Source organism: Poecilia mexicana, unplaced genomic scaffold (assembly GCF_051168715.1).
Source record: "Poecilia mexicana isolate PSO_F unplaced genomic scaffold, ASM5116871v1 scaffold_16, whole genome shotgun sequence".
Classification (NCBI taxonomy): Eukaryota; Metazoa; Chordata; class Actinopteri; order Cyprinodontiformes; family Poeciliidae; genus Poecilia; species Poecilia mexicana.
In genome coordinates, this window is record NW_028263385.1 from 13,636,624 (window position 1) to 13,657,514 (window position 20,891).

The window sequence follows — 20,891 nt, forward strand, 5'->3', positions numbered from 1 at the left end:
AATTTATAGCAGTGAAAAAAAGAAATGGAACTATAGGGGTAACTGGGGCAAGTTGAGTCAAAGGGTAAGTTGAGCCACCCCTTATAACTAGTGAACAGTAACTAACTATATGTAACCAAATAGTTAGGACTAAGGCATCATTTAATGAAGTTTGTGAAGGGGGTTAGACTTTTATTTCTTAAAGACCGTTTTTCACCCTTGAAAGTGAATTTAGTCCATCATAAGCTTCATAAGAATTGTGCTTACCAAAATCCATATTTGTCTTACTTATCAATTGTGCAATGTGTGAGCTACATCATGAGATCATAAAGCATTTTAGTTGTGGGCACAAATAAATTTGAAATGGTAGCTTTTGGTTAAATTGAGTCAGCAGCTAAATCAGCCTGTGGCTCTGCTCTGGTGTTAGTGAACTCCGTGTGTTAGTGGCGGCCTTTAGCTCATCTCCACTGATGGCTCTGGTGTCTCTCGTCTTGCTCATCACAACAATGCCCCTTGTTTCTCTATGAAGAACGTAGACAACATTGTCTTTGAAACAGATACTGGTACCTTTGGCAGCATGAGAAGGTAGCAAATCCTAGGCTTTGCTTCAAAACTCCTTCAAAGCTGCATGTATCGCTTTTCTTTTGCACCTATCTCAATTAAACTTTTTCCTTCCTCTAAATTTTCCATTAACATTCAACAAACGTGGAACAACCAGCTTCCTTAGCGGTGGACTTCTATGATTTTTACCTAGTGTCAGAAAGTGTCAGAGTCTTGCTGCTGGACAAATCGTCTTCTTCATGATTGTGTAGGCTAGATACTAATATTTCTGCTCTAAAAATCTTTTTTAATTGGTCTTAACTGTTTTCTGAGAAACTGACAATTCTGAAATCAACTAAAACATCACATAATGAATACGTCACGCAAGTTTTTATCTTTTTAAATAAACTTTTCAATGATTTTCTGCTTTAATGAGAAGCATTTGCGAAAGTAAAAGTTTCTCAAATCACTTGATGAACTCATGTCACTTAAACCAAATTGCAATTTTAAAAGTAAATAATTAAAACTACAAATAAATTAAAGCTCCAATATTTTGCAACAGAAAACAGTTATCCAACCTTCTCTTCTATATAACGCCCCCCACAAACTCACTTTGAAAAATGTCTTTGACCAACCAGCAGCTGCCTTTGCTTGATGCAGGATGTTTATGTTTGGAGGTATAGGTTCTCAGTTCCCTCCTTTTAACCCTTTTAGCACGCACACACACACACACACACACACACACACACCCCCCCACACGCACACACACACACACACACCCCCACACGCACACACACACACACACACACACACACACACACACACACACACACACACACGCACCCCCACACACACACACACGCACACACACACACACACACACACACACACACACACACACACACACACACATGCACACGCATGCACACACAAACACACACACACTTTCACTCTTTCTCATTTACCTCCATTTAATACCCAAGCCTGACAAGTGACAAGGCGAAGCGCGGCTTTTGAAATGATTACAAAGCTAGACAGGTGAGCAAAATGGATGAATCCTGTTAATACTTTACATCTTCATCTCTGTTTTGTCATTTAGAGTATGCAAACCGTTAAAGGGAAAAAATAAATAAATCGGGAGGTTTTATTTCTTCTTTTTTTTTAAATACTTTTATTACACGACCACACTTTGATGCTAATTTATGGATCTTAAATAGGGCAAAAATCAAGGTTTCAGTATTAATAACTGCTGAACAACTGTCTAGGTTTCACTAAAAGTTGTGAAACTGAGAGTGAGAAAAAGTTTTGGTAGTGAATGTTAGCTGTTGTTCCACTGCCCATCACACCTAATTCAGTTAACCACAGATTTTACATGACTTTCTTACTCTAACTTCTCAGGTTAAAATTTGAACCAGCGGCTCCTCTCAATGATTCATTGAGCTCCAGACCTGATTTGGCGGTGGATTTTACTGTAATAGCGTATCTGTAAATGACTAATGAGCTGCACACCATAACACAATGAGTCATTTATTTGATGCTTTGAAAAAGTATCTGTAGCCTGTTTAGTATAAAGTGTGTCACACATTGCACCTGCTTAAAATCTTTTCCCATTTTTCACAGGGCACTATTACCCAGAAAAAAATTCATCTATCATTACAAGAACTTGCGCTGGGCAAGAGGTCGATGTGAGACGTACCTCTGTTTCGTGGTGAAGAAGCGAGTGGGACCAGACTCCCTGTCCTTTGACTTTGGGCATCTCCGCAACCGCAACAACTGCCATGTGGAGGTAAGTTATCAGACGATTTTGTTCAGGTGCAAGACAGAGTGAAGAATCATGAACGTGTGGTTGCACATATTTATCAGCATGTTAAGAAATTATTTTTTTAACAAAATTACAAAAGAAAGAGCTAATAGCACCTCTACTGCTACTACATTTTCATCAGGACATTGCTTAGTCCTTTCCTGTAACATTTCACATGATTGGAGCAGAACAAGACCTGGATTCTCTTAAATCCTCTCTTTGTACCTTAGTGTTTTGGTATACATTTTGGATAGTTACCCTGACCTTCCTGTTGATGACCCATTTTACATTTTTCCTCAGAGTCCAGATTTTTATTTGGTTTGCAGAGCCCTCCAGAAGCAAAGCAAGCCCACATCTTCATAGATAATCTTTTGTAGCTGCCATTGGAGATGAGGTGCTTGAAAAGTTTGACTTTCGGCTCTGTTACATAACTTTCTTTCAGCACAAGTCTTTTTTTTTGTTTTGTTTGATTTCAGTCAGAACCGGCCCAATTTTATATGCGGTACAAAATTAGACATATATTTCATAATTCCCTAAGAAACGTCCGTCTTGATAATTATGTGGTCCTAATTTTGTCACCTTTGATTTCATAACAGGATTGGAACTGATATACACATCCTGACATGTGTAGCATTCATATTTACTTCACCACTTGCATGCTGTGTGTGACGTCACATCTTCCTCTGGTCATGAGTTTTATGGTCGTCGCATTACAATTATAATTTTATCTTACCTGATGAAAGCTGACAGTTCCAATTAAACTTCCAGTAAAGTGCAGGAAACTCCACTTGTTCATGTTTGTGATAGTAGGACGGAATAGACTTTTTGACTTGAATGTGACTATGGTCAATTTTAGGCGAGAAGCTATTTTCTTGTAGCATCTCCCAACGTGTGAACTGCAACTTACGTCTACCTAATTTGAACGAATGGTATGTTCTCTTGTCTTTCCCATTTTACCAAGTGGCCAAGAGAATTGGGCATTTGTGCCACTTTACTTTTATACACCATGAATACAAAAGATCCAGGATAACAAAAGTTCCTAGAAACTATAATCAACTTGTTTTTGAAGAGACTGTGTGAGGTTATTGTGTGACTGAGGCAGTTTATGATAATTGTTCCGATGTAGGAACGGATCTCCATCAGAACAATAAAATTAAGTTTACATGACAAAACAGAAAACATCTTGGGTGGATCACTGCCCCTGACGGAGTTAGAGTAATTGTGAATTTTGTTTCTTCCTGCTCCTATCATGTCTTTATCTTATTCCTTTACATTTGCAGCTGCTGTTCCTGCGCCACCTGGGAGCGTTGTGCCCTGGCCTGTGGGGTTATGGAGTCACTGGTGAAAGAAAAGTCAGCTACTCTGTCACCTGGTTTTGCTCCTGGTCTCCCTGTGCAAACTGCTCCATCCGACTGGCTCAGTTCCTCCACCAGACCCCCAACCTCCGCCTCAGGATCTTTGTATCCCGGCTTTATTTCTGCGACTTGGAGGACAGCCGTGAAAGAGAGGGACTTAGAATACTGAAAAAAGCTGGCGTGCACATCACAGTCATGAGTTACAAAGGTCAGTGTTTACATTTGTATGAGACAGATTTAAAGAAACAGGGAGTAAGATTTTTCTCTAGATTTTATGTAATTAATTTTATTAAATGGGTTATTCTTTGTTTTGAATCTCCCTTAGATTACTTTTACTGCTGGCAGACCTTTGTGGCAAAAAGCCAAAGCAAGTTCAAGCCGTGGGATGGGCTGCACCAAAACTATATCCGGCTGTCAAGGAAACTCAACCGCATTCTTCAGGTTCAATTTTTTAATACACAATGTCTGTGATTCACAAATCCAAAATTAAACACTAATCATAATGTTCTGTTCTTCTCTCTTAGCCATGTGAGACAGAAGACTTAAGAGATGCCTTCAGGCTTCTTGGACTGTGAAATGTTTTCCTGACTCCCTCTGGTGCTCCCATTACGCATTATTATCCCATTACAAAAGAGAGAATTAGATGTTGTTTATCACTACAGAAAACTGCAAAACTGAGAAATGTTGAAAAAAAAAAACTGAGGAAAAAAAATGCTTTGAAGCTGTAGCAAGGCCAATATTAGGGAGGTTCTGCTTGTTGTCTCTGTGGCAAAATGAAAATGTGAAAATAAAATAGACAAAAACATACATTTCTGTGTCACTGCTGTGCATTAATATATTGCTCATAGTTTGTTCTTGTTAATTGCTGCTAATATTTTACACACTATTCTGTGTAGGATAATTCAGCAAACTGATAATAGTAATTACATTGGAGACGTGCTAAAGATACAACACAAGTAATCTGATATATTCTATATGAAGTTTCAAAGATGGGTTTGCAGATTTCATATAAACAGAGGGTAAAATGTAACTTTTTGTAATTTTCACATTGCTTTCACCAGCCAGAATAAGAAGTTTGTTTTATTAGATCTCATCAGTATTCAGTCATTCAGCTCTACAGATAACTGGTGACGAACCACTTATTTGATTCAGGTGTGTTTAGTACCTCTTGGGGTCTGGACATGGGCACTGTCGAAAACACTGGATGACAGTTGTTGCTGCCAAAGGTGGTACATCAAGTTATGAGGTTTAGGCGCACTGTTTTTTTTTTTTTTTTGCAAAAATCATGTTTGCTTTATTTTATCTCTAATAAGTTAAATTAGAATTTTAAAACAGCATTTTGTGTCTAATCTGGTTATCTTTGTTATAGCCTACATAAAAGTTATTTGAAACATTTAAGTGTGACAAAAAAAAGAGAAATCAACAGGAAAGTTTTCTGAAAACCTCAGATTGGCTTCTTTAAATCAGGAATGACGACATTATAGTTTTCTGCAGCGTTCCAATAAAGACCAAATAAGGTTTTAGAAATCTATTTGTTTTACAGGTTTTTCCCGTTCCTTTCTTTTTATGTGATTGTTAAAATTTTTACTCATGTAAAAATAAGTCAGGTTTTTTTGCAATCCTACTACGGTAGAAATGGCGCAGCGTCTCTTCAAAGCTTTGTGCGCAGCTACACCCTGAATTACGGTTACGCCGCCGTTAACGCTGAACGGACAACCACCGTCACCACCACAACAACAACCACCACCGGCGGCGAACTGTGTAGCAGTCAAGATGGCGTCCGAGGGTCAGCTCGACTATGAGTCGATTCTGTGTGTCAAACCCGAAGTGAACGTTTACCGCATCCCTCCGAGAGCATCTAACCGGGCTGTCAGGTGAGGCCGTGGAGGGGAGCTTTAGACCCAGCATCCGTCAGCGGTTGGTTTCCGTGAGGTGTTGTCGTAGTTTCAACAGCCTGACGGGATTATTATGGAGGTCATAGTTGGTGTGCTGGTTGTTTTTGTTGTTATATGTTCGCAAGGTCATAACCGAACCAATAGCCATTAAAACCGAAGATGGGAAGCGTCTTATCTTATCAACTGTGGCTGGTTTGTGTTCTTAATTGAAACAAGGTAGCTGATAGCATTGGTGAAAAAATGTTAACATTTAATTTTGTGACTGGGCTCTTATTTAGCTCTTATGGCCTTTTAAGTACAGCATCTTAGAGACTAGTCTGACTCAAGGACACTCAAGCAGGTCGTCTTAATGCCATTGTGTCAAGTTTGGCAACGTGGCCATAATGTATTATGCTAAAGGTCTGACGGAGTTATTTACCTCTCATTTAATTTACTGGACTGTAAGCCAAAGCCCAAACAGCTTCTTCAGAGTCTCATCACTCCTTGCAAACATTAGTATACGTCTGAGTCCAATGAGAAACTCACGAGTGACCACAGTGACTAAGCCTGTGTGTGTAATATTTTAGCCAGTGTCAAAAAAAAATAGTCTGTCTGATGCGTGGCTTACTCAGAAAATATGTGGACGCTGTAACTGGGATGAATCATAATAATCTGTGCCTACCTGCATCTTACTGACTCCCTCTGTGTGTGTGTGTGCGTGTGTGTGTGTGTGTGTGTGTGTCAGGGCTGCTGATTGGAAGCTGGATGCTCCTGACTGGACGGGACGCATGCGTGTGACGGCTCGAGGCAAAGTAGCCTATGTGAAATTGGAGGACAAAGTGTCCGGTGAGAAAAGAAAAGCAGACAGGACAGTGCTGTGGTTTACTGCCACAGCTGTAAATCACTTCACTATGTATAGTCTTCTGCTTCACCACTTGCTGTCGGTTACTCATCATACCCAAGGTTACCTGGCTTTGTGCCCAAGCGAGATGTTTACGCTGAAATAAAAAAAAAATTGGATATTTACTATGCTATGCAAAGATATTCACACACCTTGAACCTTTTCCATTTTGTAACAACTACAACCTTCAGTGTAATTTCTTGGACTTTCATGTGATACTTCAACATTCAGTAGTGCGTAATTGTAAAGCAGAATGAAAAGGATACATGGTTTTCTTCATTTTCTAGAAAAGGTGCACCGATTGCAGTTTTCTGGCCGTTGTCTGATCTTTAAAAAGCCTGACCTGCCAATTCCGATTTTGGCGATTACCTTTTTTTTTTTTTTTTGTCTGGAAAGTTGCTGAATATTATGGCGGCACATTCGCTATTAAGTTGGCAACAGTGACTGTTGTTAACCATGTAGGTGCAGATGTGACCTGGCGGGCGGGTCTGGCCTTCGCTAATGGCAGAATATAAGGAGACAGTGGCTGATTTTTCAGGCCTTTGCGGAGATCAATAAAATCGGTATCACATGCATCGGCTGAACACCCGATTAAGGAAATAGAGTCAATTTTATTGGCCAACTAATTTATTGGTGCACCCCTATTTTCTGCAAAACTAACCTGGATTTGGCTACATTTCCACCCTTTTCGGTGTATACAGCCTTGGAAAAAATTAAGAGACCACTGCAAAATGATTGGTTTATCTGAATTTACTTTTTATAGTTATATGTTTGAGTAAAATTAACATTGTTCTTTTGTTCTATGAACTACTGACAACATGTCTCTGAAATGCCAAGCAAAGATTTAGTATTGGTCAAAATAACGAAAAAGATGCAGTGCTTTCAGATCTCAAATAATGCAAAGAAAACGAGTTCATTTTCATTTAGAAACAACAATGCTGATGTTTTAACTGGATACATTTCAAGAAGAAGAGTTCAGAAATCAGTATTTGGTGGAATAGCCAGGAGGTTTTCAATGGGGTTCAGTGCAGTGGTCTCTTAATTTTTTCCAGATCTATAGTTTGTAGAACCACTTTTTGCATCAGCTACAGGAGTCTGATGCCGTGTGTCTCTGAAGTTTATCTGTAGACTAAAAGTTTTGCTAAGTTTTCTTTAGAAAATAGCTCAGGCTCAGTCTGATTCCATGCAGAACTTCTTGTTCACAACATTTTTCAAGTCTAAATTAGAAAAATGCAAGGTCTGGCCTTTGACTGGGCCATTCTATCAGATGATTTTGTTTCCATTTAAAGTGATCCATTGTAGCACTGGCTGAATGTTTAGGGTTGTTCTTTTTTCAGGCTCGATTTATTTGTAGCCTGTAATGAGTTTTCTCGCCGGGTTGCCCTGTCCATCCGTCATCTTCACCATCAACGGTGATCCATCAACTCTGACCTGTTTCCTTGTGCACGCAGAAGAAAAGCATCCCCACAGCGTGATATTGTCACCATATTTCAATGTGGGGGTGATGTTTCCAGGGAAATATTTGCATGTTGACCAAACAGTTTTGTATTGGCCTTTTCTTACCAGAGCATATTTTTCTCTCCTACACAGTTTGAGTCAAACTTAGCCAAAATGGGACTTCAAAAAGGCTTTTTATTTATTTATTTTTTTTTTTGGGTCTTCCGCTTCTACCTCACTATCATGCGCTACTTTGTTCTGTCGCATGAAAACCCAATAAAAGACTGCGAGGCTGTGGTTTTAATAGGATACGATATGAAACGGTTCAAAGGTGTTTGAATATCTTCTGAGGCACTAAATCTGTCTCCTTTTGTTTGCGTTTCATTTTCCCACGAAGGTCTTTGAGCCGAGCTTCACATGTTTTCGTTTTGACCCTGCAGGGGAGCTGTTTGCCCAGGCACCAGTGGAGGAGTACCCTGGCATTGCAGTAGAAACAGTCAGTGACTCAAGCCGTTACTTTGTGCTTCGGATCCAAGATGACAACGGTGAGTAAACTGTTTATTGCGAGTCTATAAATATTTGAGCCGTCTTATAATAATATGATTCTCCAGAGTTTGGATGCAGTTCTCTGCAAACAAGAAGTGCAGCAAAACAAGGGAAAAATCCTGGCATTAACACAGCTGTTCCACCTTTCCCAGCAAAATGCTGAACTTTGTATGTGAAAATGTTGCCTGTGCGCCAGGACTCACAAAGCGTCCCTTTTTTCTTTTTGCACACTTGCTGCGCTGATACCATGAACCTAAACAGCTCAATAGGTCGAGTAGCAGTAAAGTACATGAAGTGCGTTTTTTAAAGTGAAGCATTCATGTAAAGGTTTTTGTGACTTAAGAAACAATACTGACAAATTGGTCAAAAAGTGCTTTACTTTTAATGAACAGAAATACAAACAGATCTGTTTTGGGGAGGAAATGTAAAATAAAAAAAAGGGTGCACATTTTCAAACGAATTCTTTGTTAAAGGACTTTTTGATTTATATTTCGCTTTCAATCTCCTTCTTTAGGAGTCCGTTAGTCATTTCACATCTTTGCTTGGTAATATTTGTCCACGCCACATTGTCTGAATTCTCCAGCTGTATCAGATTCGGAGGCTATTCCAGAATTTATTTTTCTTCTGCTGAAATCTTTTTTTTTTTTTTTTTTTTTTGTCAGTCTGGATGCATGGCTGGACTGTATGACGCTGAAAAATAAAACCCCTCTCCTTCTTCAGCTTCTTAGTAGGTACCTAAAAGTTTCCGGCCAACACTGACAGAGTAACCCCGTTCATCTAAAGAAAAGTAACTCCAGGACATGATGCTGCCACCTAGGGCTGTTGTAAACGAATATTTTAGTAATCGAGTAATCTATCGATTATTCTTACGATTAATCGAGTAATCGGATAAAAAAAAATTATAAAATGAAATATTGGTAAATCTGGCATAATACCGGTGTTACTATCAGATATCAATATCAGTCCAATTTTTCATATTTGAGCATCCCTAACAGTTGCTTTTTTGTAGTTTAGAAAACTAACCTGTAACAATAATAGCTCACTTTCTAAGTTAACCAGAAGAAAAGTTACAGAAAAATCTGAAATTATATTGAATTTAATAACAAAGAGGCAGGCTCACAAATATGCTTATAAAAATGTCTACAATCCAGCTTTTAGTTTATGTATTCATCTTCAGTGAGTTTAATAGATTAATTAAACTCACCTTGCCACCTAACCTGTCACGCTTTGGGTTTGAAAATACGGGAAATGCCGCCTGGAGTGGGAGGAGAGGGCGAATGAACGAACATGGGGTGGAGGGGAGGAAATAGACCAGCGGACTGACGAACCGTTAGACCGGGGGACGAACACGGGGGAAGCAATACGGGATATTTACGACACCTTCACTGGTCACACTCAGAAACTCATCTACCAGCCATGTACGATGCGCTCCGCCACCCGTTTCTTCAGACCGGGATATGAAATTTATTGTGCGGTTCGTCGGTAAAGCTACATTTACACGGTAAGCATCAGCTACTCAGCCGCCCGCCCTGCTCAGGCTATCCGCTCACCTCAGCGCTCTTCCCGCCGTTCGCTTTCAACCAGCAGCCCCGGAGGAGAAATGCTGCCGTACTCCAGGCATTCCCCCAGTCATTTTAAGGATGCTTATTGGTTCCCCAAAAACGATAAAAAGTCGGGCATTATCATCAATCAATAAAATCCCCACGGGCCAATCTTGAAGATTAGACTTTATGCCGCTGAGACTTAGCTTTTGTCAACAACTCAGAGGCGGAAGTGAGAGCTCCGCGCAACGCAAATGAAGTCCCGGCCGGAACACGGTGCGCTAACTAATAAAACATAAATTAACGAAGCTTCGAGGCAGGTAAATTTTCCTCGAGGAATTTTAGTAATCGAGGTACTCGAATCATTCGAGGAATCGTTTCAGCCCTACTGCCACCACTGTTTCCCTGTCGTTATGGTGTGGTATTGCTGATGTTTGATGTTTGGTTTTTTTTGTTTTTTTTTTGTAGCAAACATACCTTTTAGAATTATAGCACAAATGTTAAAATGTGATACTTTTAAGACCAACATTTTTAACTCATTCTCCCAAAAAAAAGCTCTGGGCAGATTTCAGCTGGTCTGGGATGTTTTCTCCAGAAGAAAACGATTGTGTCTTGTAACCGTACTCCTTCATCCAGACATATGGACAACACAAGAGACTGTTGTCACATGTAGAACCCAACCAGAACGTACTTCCTGCTGCTCAGCTTCCTTACAGTGTTACTGTCGGTCTTGTCTGTCTGTTAATTTTACTAAAATATCCAGTGTTTGTAAAGACATTGTTATCCCATATATATACTCCAATCACGAATGATTCTTTACTGCACCATACAAGTATTATGTTACACTCTAGAAGTATTTTGGACCCTTCTCCTAACTAGTACCCTGACTTTTGTTTGATCTTTTAAAGCCTCACCACAATCTGTAGTTTCAAAGCAGGCAAACACAGCAAAGTTGCCGAAAAACCTGCTAGGGCAGCTGGACTCTGCTTCACGTAATCATATTCTCTGTAATTAACTACGTGTTTGAACTCAAGATGACTGAACCGAAAGATGCTGCAGGAATGTATTTGTGTCATATTAACAAGGAACTGATGAACTAAGTGAGAATAATAATTTAGTGATTTAATTTACACAAAATATGAAGGGCGATGTGAGTCGATGGTAGCACCTGCTAGTTAACTTCCTTTTTCCTGCTTGCTGAAGCGTTGTGACTTCAACAAAGTCCTCCACACTCATCATGTCTGTTTCATGATATACTTGAGTTACAGTTGCCATGGCTACCCTCTCTTCTAACTAAACGATGCATTACAAATCAGAAGTTACAAAAACACTCACTGAGAGTTTAGTTCAGAAAGTTTGTAGTAAGTTTTCAGATACCGTAAAAGAAAAAAAAAAGCTCTCTTGAACTTAAAACAACGCACATCTTTTAAAAAGTTTATGTATAAATTCACATTTTTGTAAGCAACAAAATTGACCTATAGCCTTCTGTCTTTTTGCGTGAAATATTCTTCTGAATGTTTCTGTCCGTGTTTTTCTTCTGGAAGGCCGCAGCGCGTTCATCGGCATCGGCTTTGGAGACCGAGGTGATGCGTTCGATTTCAACGTGGCTCTTCAGGACCATTTCAAGTAAGCAGCAGCTTTAACAGTGTGAACTGTCGCCACTTGAGTTGCGATCGATGGTTTTACTTATGTTTTGTATTTTCATCTTTCCGTCTTCTTTTTCTGGCCTCCCCTTAGGTGGGTAAAACAAGAGAACGAGTTTAAAAAACAGGCTCAGGCTCCAGACTCTACTCCTAAACTCGATCTGGGCTTCAAAGAGGGACAAACCATCACTCTAAACATTGGGGTACCTTTATTTTTTTGTGATTTCCAGTCAAGTTTGAAATGTCAAAGCTGTGTTTACGGTGGTGTTTAGTTTTTGGTTTTCTTCAAAAATAAAAGGGGGAGGGGAGGGATGCTGTAGAAATGTTTTCCTCTGAAACTCAAATGGGTTTCATATAAACAGATAAACACTGGATGTTGTTTATCTGCTTTCAATCTAACACCATCCGTGGGTCCTGTCGTTATCTAGCAATCGAAGAAAAAGGACAGGTCTCGTCCGCAGAGTTCGGGAGGCCTCGGTTTCCTTCCGCCTCCACCTGGAGGCAAGCTGGCCCCTCCACCTTCATCCAGAGCTACCAATCTTAACACACAGCCAACAGCAGGGGGAGCCGACACCAGTGAGTATTTATACTCCCAACGCATGACAACTTGGAGAAGTAATCCATCTAAATGGTTGTTTTAGCCATCAACAATTAAATTGACAGCAATCTCAGTATGCTTACTTGTGATTTTGTTAACTAAACATTTAAGCGGCTGAAAAAAAAATTGTAATCTTTATAAGTTGTTGCACTTTGCCCTTCTCAAAATCCTTAGCATGAATTTATCTTTTTATGCCACTTGTAAAATCTTGCAATGAAAAAGGGGCTAATCTACTTTGATTACATTATTCATTGGGGGCAGGGGGAAATCCAGTGTTGGTAAAATAATTTTTTTTTTAGAAAGTCAGGTGCAACACCCACCAATCAGCTACTGCAAAATGAATTAAGCATTTTAACATTTTTCATTTTCTGTCGTATCTATTTTACTTCTTTGCACAATTTGAGTGTATTATGTACTGTATTATGTATTATGTATGTAGTGGCGTATTCTTAAGAGTCAGAAAAAAACATTTTACTAAGGTTGCCAAAAAGAGTGGGGTGTTTTGTATGAAGCTAAAAATATAGGCAAAAAAATTGATTTTAATCTGAGGTGTTCTGTCTTCACATTTACTGCATGTTTGGCTGAGGCCTTGTAAAAGTGATGGTAAATTTACTCATAAATGGTAAAAAAAAAAAAAAAAAAAAAAAAAAAAAGGTCAACATTGCCCAATTTTCTTGCTGTGATTTTACAGCTTGCTTCTCTGTTTCCACAGTTCGCAGCAGAGGTGTGTGGTATCGATTATATAAATGGGCGTAACTCTTCAAATTACAACAGTGTACTACTTTGACTCATTTCCAGTGGAGCACTTGTACCTGCGACCTTTACTGTTGCCATAGTGACTAGCTGATGTGCTGACCCACAGGAGCACCTACCCAAAAGACTAATAAATAGACTGTAAAATGTTTGAATGTGAATGTAATAAGCAGCGCTGGATGTCGCATGTGTTCTGGGCTTTTGAGGCACAGCTGCATCGGTACCAAAACCACAGTTTCCAGTCGACGCTTTATTCTCTGGTTTGATGTGCCAAGATTTAAAGATGCCTCTCCTTAGAGATTTCTGCAGCCATCTGAATATAATTAAAGTGAATGGAATTTTGGTTTTGGTGCTGAAAACATTTGAAAAATTCAACAGAACCCCGAGGAACTTTTTCCCTATCAAAGATCGTGTGCCCAAGGAAACAGCTTATAATATGGCGTGTGTGGTTTTTTATTTTTTATTTTTTCCAGAATAAAGTGGAAAACTTTGCAAGTGCAAGGGAGTCATTGCTGCTGCGTTTCAAAGTTGGGTTTATCTTTGTTGTGTTTGGGTGGTGGCTAAACGTTTCAGGATCTTAAAAGCTCAGCACATTAAACTGAGGCCATTTACAGAGCAGAAACCACTGAGGTAAGCGGTTAAATACAGAGAAAATATTCATACACACTGAACTTTTTCATATTCTGTCCTGTTAAAACCACTCTCATGTAGTACACCGCAAAGTGCTTTTGGGCTTGTCTCTGCCAGCCAGCTTTGGACATGTAAAGAATTGTTTTTTTTGTTTTTTTTTTGGTCAATTCCTCTTTGTGAAAGTCAGGACTTTGACTGGGCCATTCGAACTCATGAACATGCTTTGAACTAAGCTGTTCTTTAGTAGATCTGTCTGTTTAGGATAGTTGAAGGAGAACCTCCAAGCCAGTTTGAAGTCTTTTGCAGCCTCAAATAGGATCTAACTTTGACACAGCACAATTAAATATCAGTCACCCTTAACATCTTTTATGTTTTCGTCCCAAGAAGCCAGATGTTCCTGATGTTGTTTTTTTTTTGTTTTTTTTTACAAAGTCTTGATCGATATTTCTCTGATCTTTCGTAAGAAAGTTAAGTTTTCTATAACTTTTGCTGCTCTTTTACTCATTTGCTCTCCAGTCCTTCACCATGACATTTTCTGAAACTAGTAAGGACAGAAAATGATCTTATGTCTGAAGCTAACATCTGTTATTTTCTTTCAAACCATCAGGTTGCTTGCTAGATCTTGACTCCAGCAACTCCAACTCAGCGGCTCCATCCAACCCGACGTCCTCAGCCAACAATGACCTGTGGGGAGACTTTGACTCTGTGGTCCAGAAGTGAGGAGATATGTGATTTTTTTTTTTTTTTTTTTTTTTTTTTACCCCTTTTGTTTTTTTTTTACAATACAATTATGCAGCGTTTTTGCTAATTAATTTCCCCCAGTCTGGGGTCCCGTATCTCTCCCTGCCGAGCAGGGTCACCCTCTCTCCTTTGCTTTGGTCCTGGATTTCTGGCTGCGGTCTTAACCGGGTCGTTTTTAGTGGATTCCCGGGTCGATATATTCCCGCTTTTCCTCCTCTTCCTTCCAATAGTTTCTTTACATATTGACAGAGTAAACATTAATAGGCATATCGACATCTAATTAACTGAATTAACCTTCTGTACAGAGACGTTTTGCTTTAAATGTTACAGTGTCGGTAGTTGTTATTGGTGGTTTCGCCTTTAATGTACTCTAGCTTCGTTTCCTTTCCAGGCCTCCAGCTGGGAGACCGAATATATGCACTGACAGACAGCTTGACTCTCTGTGTAGGTATTAATTCATGAAGTGTGCGATCTTCTGATGTCGGATTGAGATTATTGTGAAGTCGACCGCAGAATGAGTTCATTTGAGAGAGCTCTGTCAGTCCGCCGCTGATTTACGAAGTGGTCGGGCTCTTTGGCGCTTTCTGTTCCGCTCTTGCGGCCGCGCAGCTGTTTAGCACTTACTCCAGTGGGGATGTGTTGTTTTAACTATAAATCAGGACACATGGAAGTGCTGGATGGGAGAGGGTGTTAGAGGGAAGGAAAAGAGGCAAATACTTTTATCTTGGCCTCAAGGGGAAAGAGAGATTATTTTTTAATGTTATGTCATTTCCTCTCAGCACAGCTGCTTAAGCTGTGAATTGTGAGTCGTTTGGGTCGTGACCTCTCCGACGCTCGGTGAACAGGTCTGATTCTCCTCTGTTCGTTCATTCGGAGGAAGGAGTTATCTACAATGTGTTAATTCTGTTTGGAAATGCGAAGGTATGTTTTTTGGCACGCTGCAGACAAGCAGAACGAGGAACCAAGCTAATACGCGTCCGTTAGTGTGTTCGGTTGTGAAATTACGTATCAAGAGCTGGACTACGCGTCACCGATATCGTGTGTTGTGTCTGACGTGCGCTGACAAGTGGCGTGGTGACGGGTGTTGACCGGAGCACACCATAAATGTTTGTTTATCGTCTTAAATTATATGTATTTATCCTAAATGTTACCTGTTGTTTAAGCTGTAAAGTGTATAAAAATATGCAAATGGGAACAATGAAAATGGAAACATAAAATATAACCGACCATGCCATTCTTTTCTTAAATGAAGAAAATAAACCTATAAATGAAATACTCAGAATCAAGTTTTGTTGTATTTTATTGCTTAAGCTGGTGAGCACAAAACTGGACTGTCAGTAAGTATGTTTGCAGTGAAGTTTTACTTTTTGTTTCTAACATAAAACAACTCGTTACTACAGTACCTTCAATGGATCATAAACCACGGAAGACCCAAAACTCTCGCGAGCGGGGCATTACATCAGGATTCACAGACAATAAAAAGGTTGATACATGAATAAAGACATAACTGAAAAGGAGGAGATCTGCTCCTGCTGAGTATTGGCTTTATGGTTCTGCTGTTCCACCTGATGCACCATCCTCACTGATGGAGGAAGTCTGGGCCGCATCAGGCCTGGTTTGCCCAGGTCTTGGGCTTGTTGCGACGGCTGCGGCAGCGGTTCCCAGAAGAAGACCTCGCAATACGTCTGGGCCACCCAGACAACTCTCTGCACAGTTCAGCTGTCAGAAAGGAAGCAGACATGTTTTCATGTTCTGGTATTGAACAGTTTTTCTGAACAGTCTTGAAAAGTTGAATTTGTTTGGCAGGTCTGGATTGGTATGAAATTCTCTACTCTTTTGTCAATTGTTCTTTTTGTCCCTTTTTATGTCCTTCTTTTCCTTTTTTGTATACCTACTTGTGTCCATGCCTCACTTTTTCTTTGTTCCCGTACTAATTCTTTCTTGCTTTGCTTCCTTCCATGTCCTTCTTTCCATCTTTATTGTTAATTAGATTTTGTTCTTCCTTCTTTTCCTTTCTTTTTTCCTTGTATCTTCCTTCCCTCCCTTATCTTCAGTCATCTTTGATTTACTTTTTTGTGACTTTGCTTCCTCCTTGTCTTCCCTCCTTTTTCCTTCCATTCTTGTATCCTTTGCTTCTTCTGTCCATCATTTCTTGTATCCTTTCTGTTTTCCTTCTTCATGACCTTATTGACTTTATTGTTCTTTATGATGTCCTTCCTTTCTTCTTCATTCCCTCCTTCCCATCCTTGTATCTCCTTTCTTAATTACTCCTAATATCCTTTCTTCCATCATTTTTTGTGTCCTTCTTTGTCCATTTTCTTCCTTCTTTAATTTCTTCCTGTCTTCTTCTATGTATCCATCTTTTCCTAACTTACTTCCTTTTTCAAATAAGCATTAATGGCAGAAGTCTGGATAACTATCCCCCTTTTTTTTTTTTTTAAAGTGTTTTTAAACAAAGTTTTTCTCACCTTTCAGATATTCGTCCTGCTGGCACACCGTCCGAACGCAGATCTCGTTGTTGATCACATAAACGCGTGGAAGGCTGTTTCAGCAGCAGAAGAAAACATAAACACACGGCTTTGTGTCAGAATAGTGTTTAATAAAGCTTTGCAAGTAGAAGGGCATTTCATAATTAATTTAAAAATATTACTAGTATAATAGGGAACTTTTATAAAAAATGTAGAACCTTATAATTCAATTCAATCTTTATTGTTTTTCTTAGATCTGTCTGAAAAGTGTCTTGATGAAAGACTCTTTCACTAATCCATCGAGATTAGAACCCGTTTTGTGTGAATGTCGAATTTAAAAACACTTTTGTAATCCCAGAGGGAATTTAATTGTTGTTCTAACTCGTACAACTCTCTTCAAAGAGTTGTTGCAGATACTGATGGCTGTGGGCAGGAAGAATCTTCTGTCTCATAGCCATCCTGAAGACATTTCTGGCTGAAGACAATAAAAAAATTAAAATAAAATAGAAAAACAGCTTTGAGAATGGTCCCATGCTGAACAGGAAATTAGCTATCAGTAGGAAGAAACACTTGAAAAGACCTTTATAGTTTTTAAATAAATACTAACAGGGCAGGAAATATGAAGGCAAACCTCATCTAAAATAAATTTGTGATGACTAAAGCAACATCAAGAACTTCTTGAAATGAAACTGCTACTAAAGAGCCCAAATTAAATGTCCGTGAAGGTTTCAGGTTACCTGTAGAGACAAAGTCTGCCGAGACACGTCTTGATGGGTCTGTGAACTGAGTACATCCTGGTGCAAGGATACATCTCCTCCCTGCAGTCTGAGCGTGCAACAGTAAGAAAGTAAATTAGAAAAGAATAGAGCCATCTAAGCGTCGCATAAAAAGCAAAAAAGTTGTAAGTACAGCTTTAAAACAAACAGGAAACAGCAAATCGATGCAATGATATCTCGGCTTCACTAAGCTGCAAACAATCATGTTCTAATCTAGATTTAAAGAAGCAGGACTAATTTTCCGGCACATCTCTGGTCTCAAGATCATAGAAATTAATGTTGCCTCACTTTGTTTATTTTTGATCCTGTGAAATAGAGTGAAAAGGTATCTGTATATCTGAGGATCATTTATGGGTTTTATACCTGACCACATGCTCTAAGATATATGTGGGTCCAATAAGACTCAGTGCCTTAGTGACCAATAAGCATACTGAACATTGATCTTCTTACAAACAGAGACTCAATGCAGTGATTGAAGCACTGGCATAAAAATATACATCTAATGAAAGGGACCATAAATATTTAATAAAAGTGTCCCAGGAATAAAGCCTTGAGGCGTTCTGCATTATATTTTTTTCCCATTCCTAATGACAATTAGCGCAGTACAAAGCACCAACTCACTATATGTGTCAGTAGGATTCTACTGATTCTGTATTTAGTAGACTTGGTGGGTATATTTATCAGTGTCAGAAAACGGAAACATTCTGGTCCCTGTAGGCAGGCGACTGAAGGTTTTGAGGTAAAAGACTGAGAACAAACAAACCTTAGGAGATCTGAACCGATGTGGTGTAGTGTCTGATCACGCATGACGACTTTTTTGGCAATGGGCAAGAGGAGAGTTCAAAAAACAACTTTCAAAAATGGACTCCGGATGCCTCAGCAGACATACGACCGCCGTGACCTGAACATGCCTATATCAGGGAGACAGGCATCTGATAATGTAAGCTGTGGGGAGGGAGCGTGTTGGCCAGAACCCTGTAAACGGGGTGCTGTCCAGCGATCGGGATTTCACTGTGATTGGGCAGAGAGTTCTTCGCAATTTGGTCGTGCTGACGTAAGCTTTTTAACAGCATTGTTATAAAGCTTTGCTGTTCAACCAGAATCTGTAGCATGTATAATCTTTTTCCTGCAACATCCCCACGCCAGCATCAAGAGGAGACTGACAGTAGCATTTCGTCAAGTCTGTCAGTCAGTATGTGCTCGTGTCTCGAACTCAGTAAGCTGCAGAGTTTTTGGATGTATCTTTAAAAGCCTTTACCACTGCAATCTCTGCTGCGATCTTTGCAACAAATTTGTTATTGGCTCAGAGTGACTTATTGTTAAAGCATCCAGACTTGGCTCCCCTAAAAGAGAGACACTTACGAGATGGCAATGGGATATCTCCAGGTGGCACTGGAAATAAGGAAAGAAAACAGGATTAGACTGGGACAACATCCTTCTACTGAGAGATTTCGCTTGTCCCGATCAAGAGTGCGACTTAGGAGGAAAAGGTCGTTACCGGTCTCCTGGGCTTGGACTACAGCTGTGAGCGCTGTGGAACAGAAACCAGAGGAGGGGAATGTTTCGCAGGATGCAAAAACAAATCAACTCGGTCGTAATTAAACAGGATGATTTGTGTGTTCGTTTTGGCAGCGGTTACCGTGGAAAACGCAGAGGAGCAGGACCGCTGGGAAGCTGCCCATTCCTTCAACTTGTGAGAGGTGAGCTTTACAAGCTGGAGGAAGAGGAAAAGAGTCAGGATGATTTCATACGGTGGAACTACTCAATATCCTCACTATGCTGCTTATGTTTCCTCCAATCCCAGGCTTGTGTGAATGCTCCCCACATTCTGAGCCACAGTAATGTTTTCCTTGAAAGTTTTCCTTTGGCAAGAAAACACAGATGTCCTGCGGAGAGCCATGTTTTGGGAAGTTATCGTAGCTGTAAAAGTGCCTGATGTAATTTTCCAACATTTATTTAATCTGGTATTTATTGGAGGCTTGTAAACAGCTTGATAAAGTAGCAGTGGAGCAGCGAAGGAAAACACCTCACCTCTGTAAATGTGTTTTTCCTTCCCCGCCTGACTCCTTGATCTCTTTTCCTCCCTTCCTTCTCTCCCGCCTAGCATCATTCCATGCGCAATGTGTCAGAGCAACTTTAGAGTCCAAAATGTGAGTCCTCACAAAAGAATGTGATTTTTTTTTTTTATTCTTTTGTGTGCCCTGTTTGAGCGCCCCTCAACCCCTCCTCTCCTGCACTCTCACATTCTTTCCCAGCTTTCTTTCTCTTCAGAAAACATGTTACTGCTTCCAAACTTTACAAAACATTACTGGCCAATCTGAACTCGAATGTTTTGTCGTACACTCGTTTCTCCGCATAGGTTTGGTTGTCAAGGACCAATGTTTTTTTTTTGTTTTTTTGTTTTGTTTTCTCTTGACGTTAACGTTGCAATTAATCATAAATTGCACAACTTATATGTCTGTAACAAATGTAACAAGACAAGCTCCTAGACAGATGGATAATTCCTACAGTCGGTGTTTTTTGGAAGCCTGCAGATGATCCTGAACGTGTATTTACGACATAATGTGTAAAAATTTGTTTGAGAAAGTAATGAACTCATACTCACAACTTTTGCTGTCCTCCACAAGTGCTTTCTGTTTTTATGGATCTTTTGTCTTCTCTTCTTTCCCCTCCTTCCATCCCCTGCACCCTCCTCCTCTTCACTTTCTTCCTCCTCCTCTTTCCCATCACAGAAACCATGTTTTCATCATTTTTCCACCACAATCTCAAATTTAAAGCTTTGCATCCTTTCACCTTCTTTTGGCTTTGGCCATTTTTAAATTTAAAGTTAAATATGTGAGCAGTTTGTTTATTTTAGGTCCAAGTTGTAGATTAAACTTTATTTAAAAAAGGGAACCTTCCCATCCTGATAAAAAAACATTTTTTCTACTTTCTCAAAAGACAAACTAAAATAATTTCGAAATGTATTTACATTGCATGAAAAGACCTATAGCCTTTCTATTTTCTGCTTCCAGAAAACTAAGTCAGAGAACAAAGGAAGTTTATTATTCTGATACTCGAATAAAGGGATTAAAAATGGATAAATTGGGTCAAATCTTTTGGGTGTGTTTTATGCTTCTCACAGTAGTTTGCTGGAAATTTGGCTCTTTCCTCCAGACAGAACTGGTGCCACTGAGTCGGGATGGTTGGCCAACTTGCTCACACGTCTTTTTATGTTGCAGCTTTGGAGAAACGGCTTCTTTCTCTGAGTTCAGTGTGACAAGATCTACAATATATTGACTTATATTCATCAAGTAGCTGAACTTTTT

At 39.6% G+C, this 20,891-nt stretch overlaps 3 protein-coding genes across 4 annotated transcripts; 2 read left to right on the plus strand and 1 right to left on the minus strand.

Annotated features, from left to right (window-relative positions):
- The first annotated feature begins 1,334 nt into the window (after window positions 1-1,334).
- Window positions 1,335-4,482, plus strand: aicda (activation induced cytidine deaminase). The gene is made up of 5 exons (XM_014984928.2): window positions 1,335-1,557; window positions 2,140-2,305; window positions 3,601-3,883; window positions 4,001-4,116; window positions 4,200-4,482. The coding sequence occupies exons 1-5, from the start codon at window positions 1,538-1,540 to the stop codon at window positions 4,248-4,250; spliced, it is 636 nt and encodes a 211-aa protein (XP_014840414.1). The 5' UTR covers window positions 1,335-1,537; the 3' UTR covers window positions 4,251-4,482.
- Window positions 4,483-5,333: 851 nt separating this feature from the next.
- On the plus strand, window positions 5,334-15,621 carry LOC106916554 (adaptin ear-binding coat-associated protein 1-like). Its single transcript, XM_014984921.2, has 7 exons — window positions 5,334-5,549; window positions 6,295-6,395; window positions 8,328-8,432; window positions 11,519-11,600; window positions 11,712-11,820; window positions 12,046-12,193; window positions 14,206-15,621. The coding sequence occupies exons 1-7, from the start codon at window positions 5,449-5,451 to the stop codon at window positions 14,316-14,318; spliced, it is 759 nt and encodes a 252-aa protein (XP_014840407.1). The 5' UTR covers window positions 5,334-5,448; the 3' UTR covers window positions 14,319-15,621.
- Window positions 15,622-20,284, minus strand: mfap5 (microfibril associated protein 5). Of its 2 annotated transcripts, none has more exons than XM_014984923.2 (7): window positions 20,189-20,284; window positions 19,223-19,297; window positions 19,082-19,114; window positions 18,946-18,975; window positions 17,545-17,632; window positions 16,808-16,881; window positions 15,622-16,058 (listed from the first exon to the last, which is right to left on the minus strand). In XM_014984923.2, the coding sequence occupies exons 2-7, from the start codon at window positions 19,263-19,265 to the stop codon at window positions 15,946-15,948; spliced, it is 381 nt and encodes a 126-aa protein (XP_014840409.2). In that variant the 5' UTR covers window positions 19,266-19,297; window positions 20,189-20,284; the 3' UTR covers window positions 15,622-15,945. The 2 variants fall into 2 exon arrangements, with proteins under 2 accessions (XP_014840409.2, XP_014840408.2); XM_014984922.2 differs by lacking the exon at window positions 20,189-20,284 and adding an exon at window positions 19,615-20,165.
- Window positions 20,285-20,891: the final 607 nt, after the last annotated feature.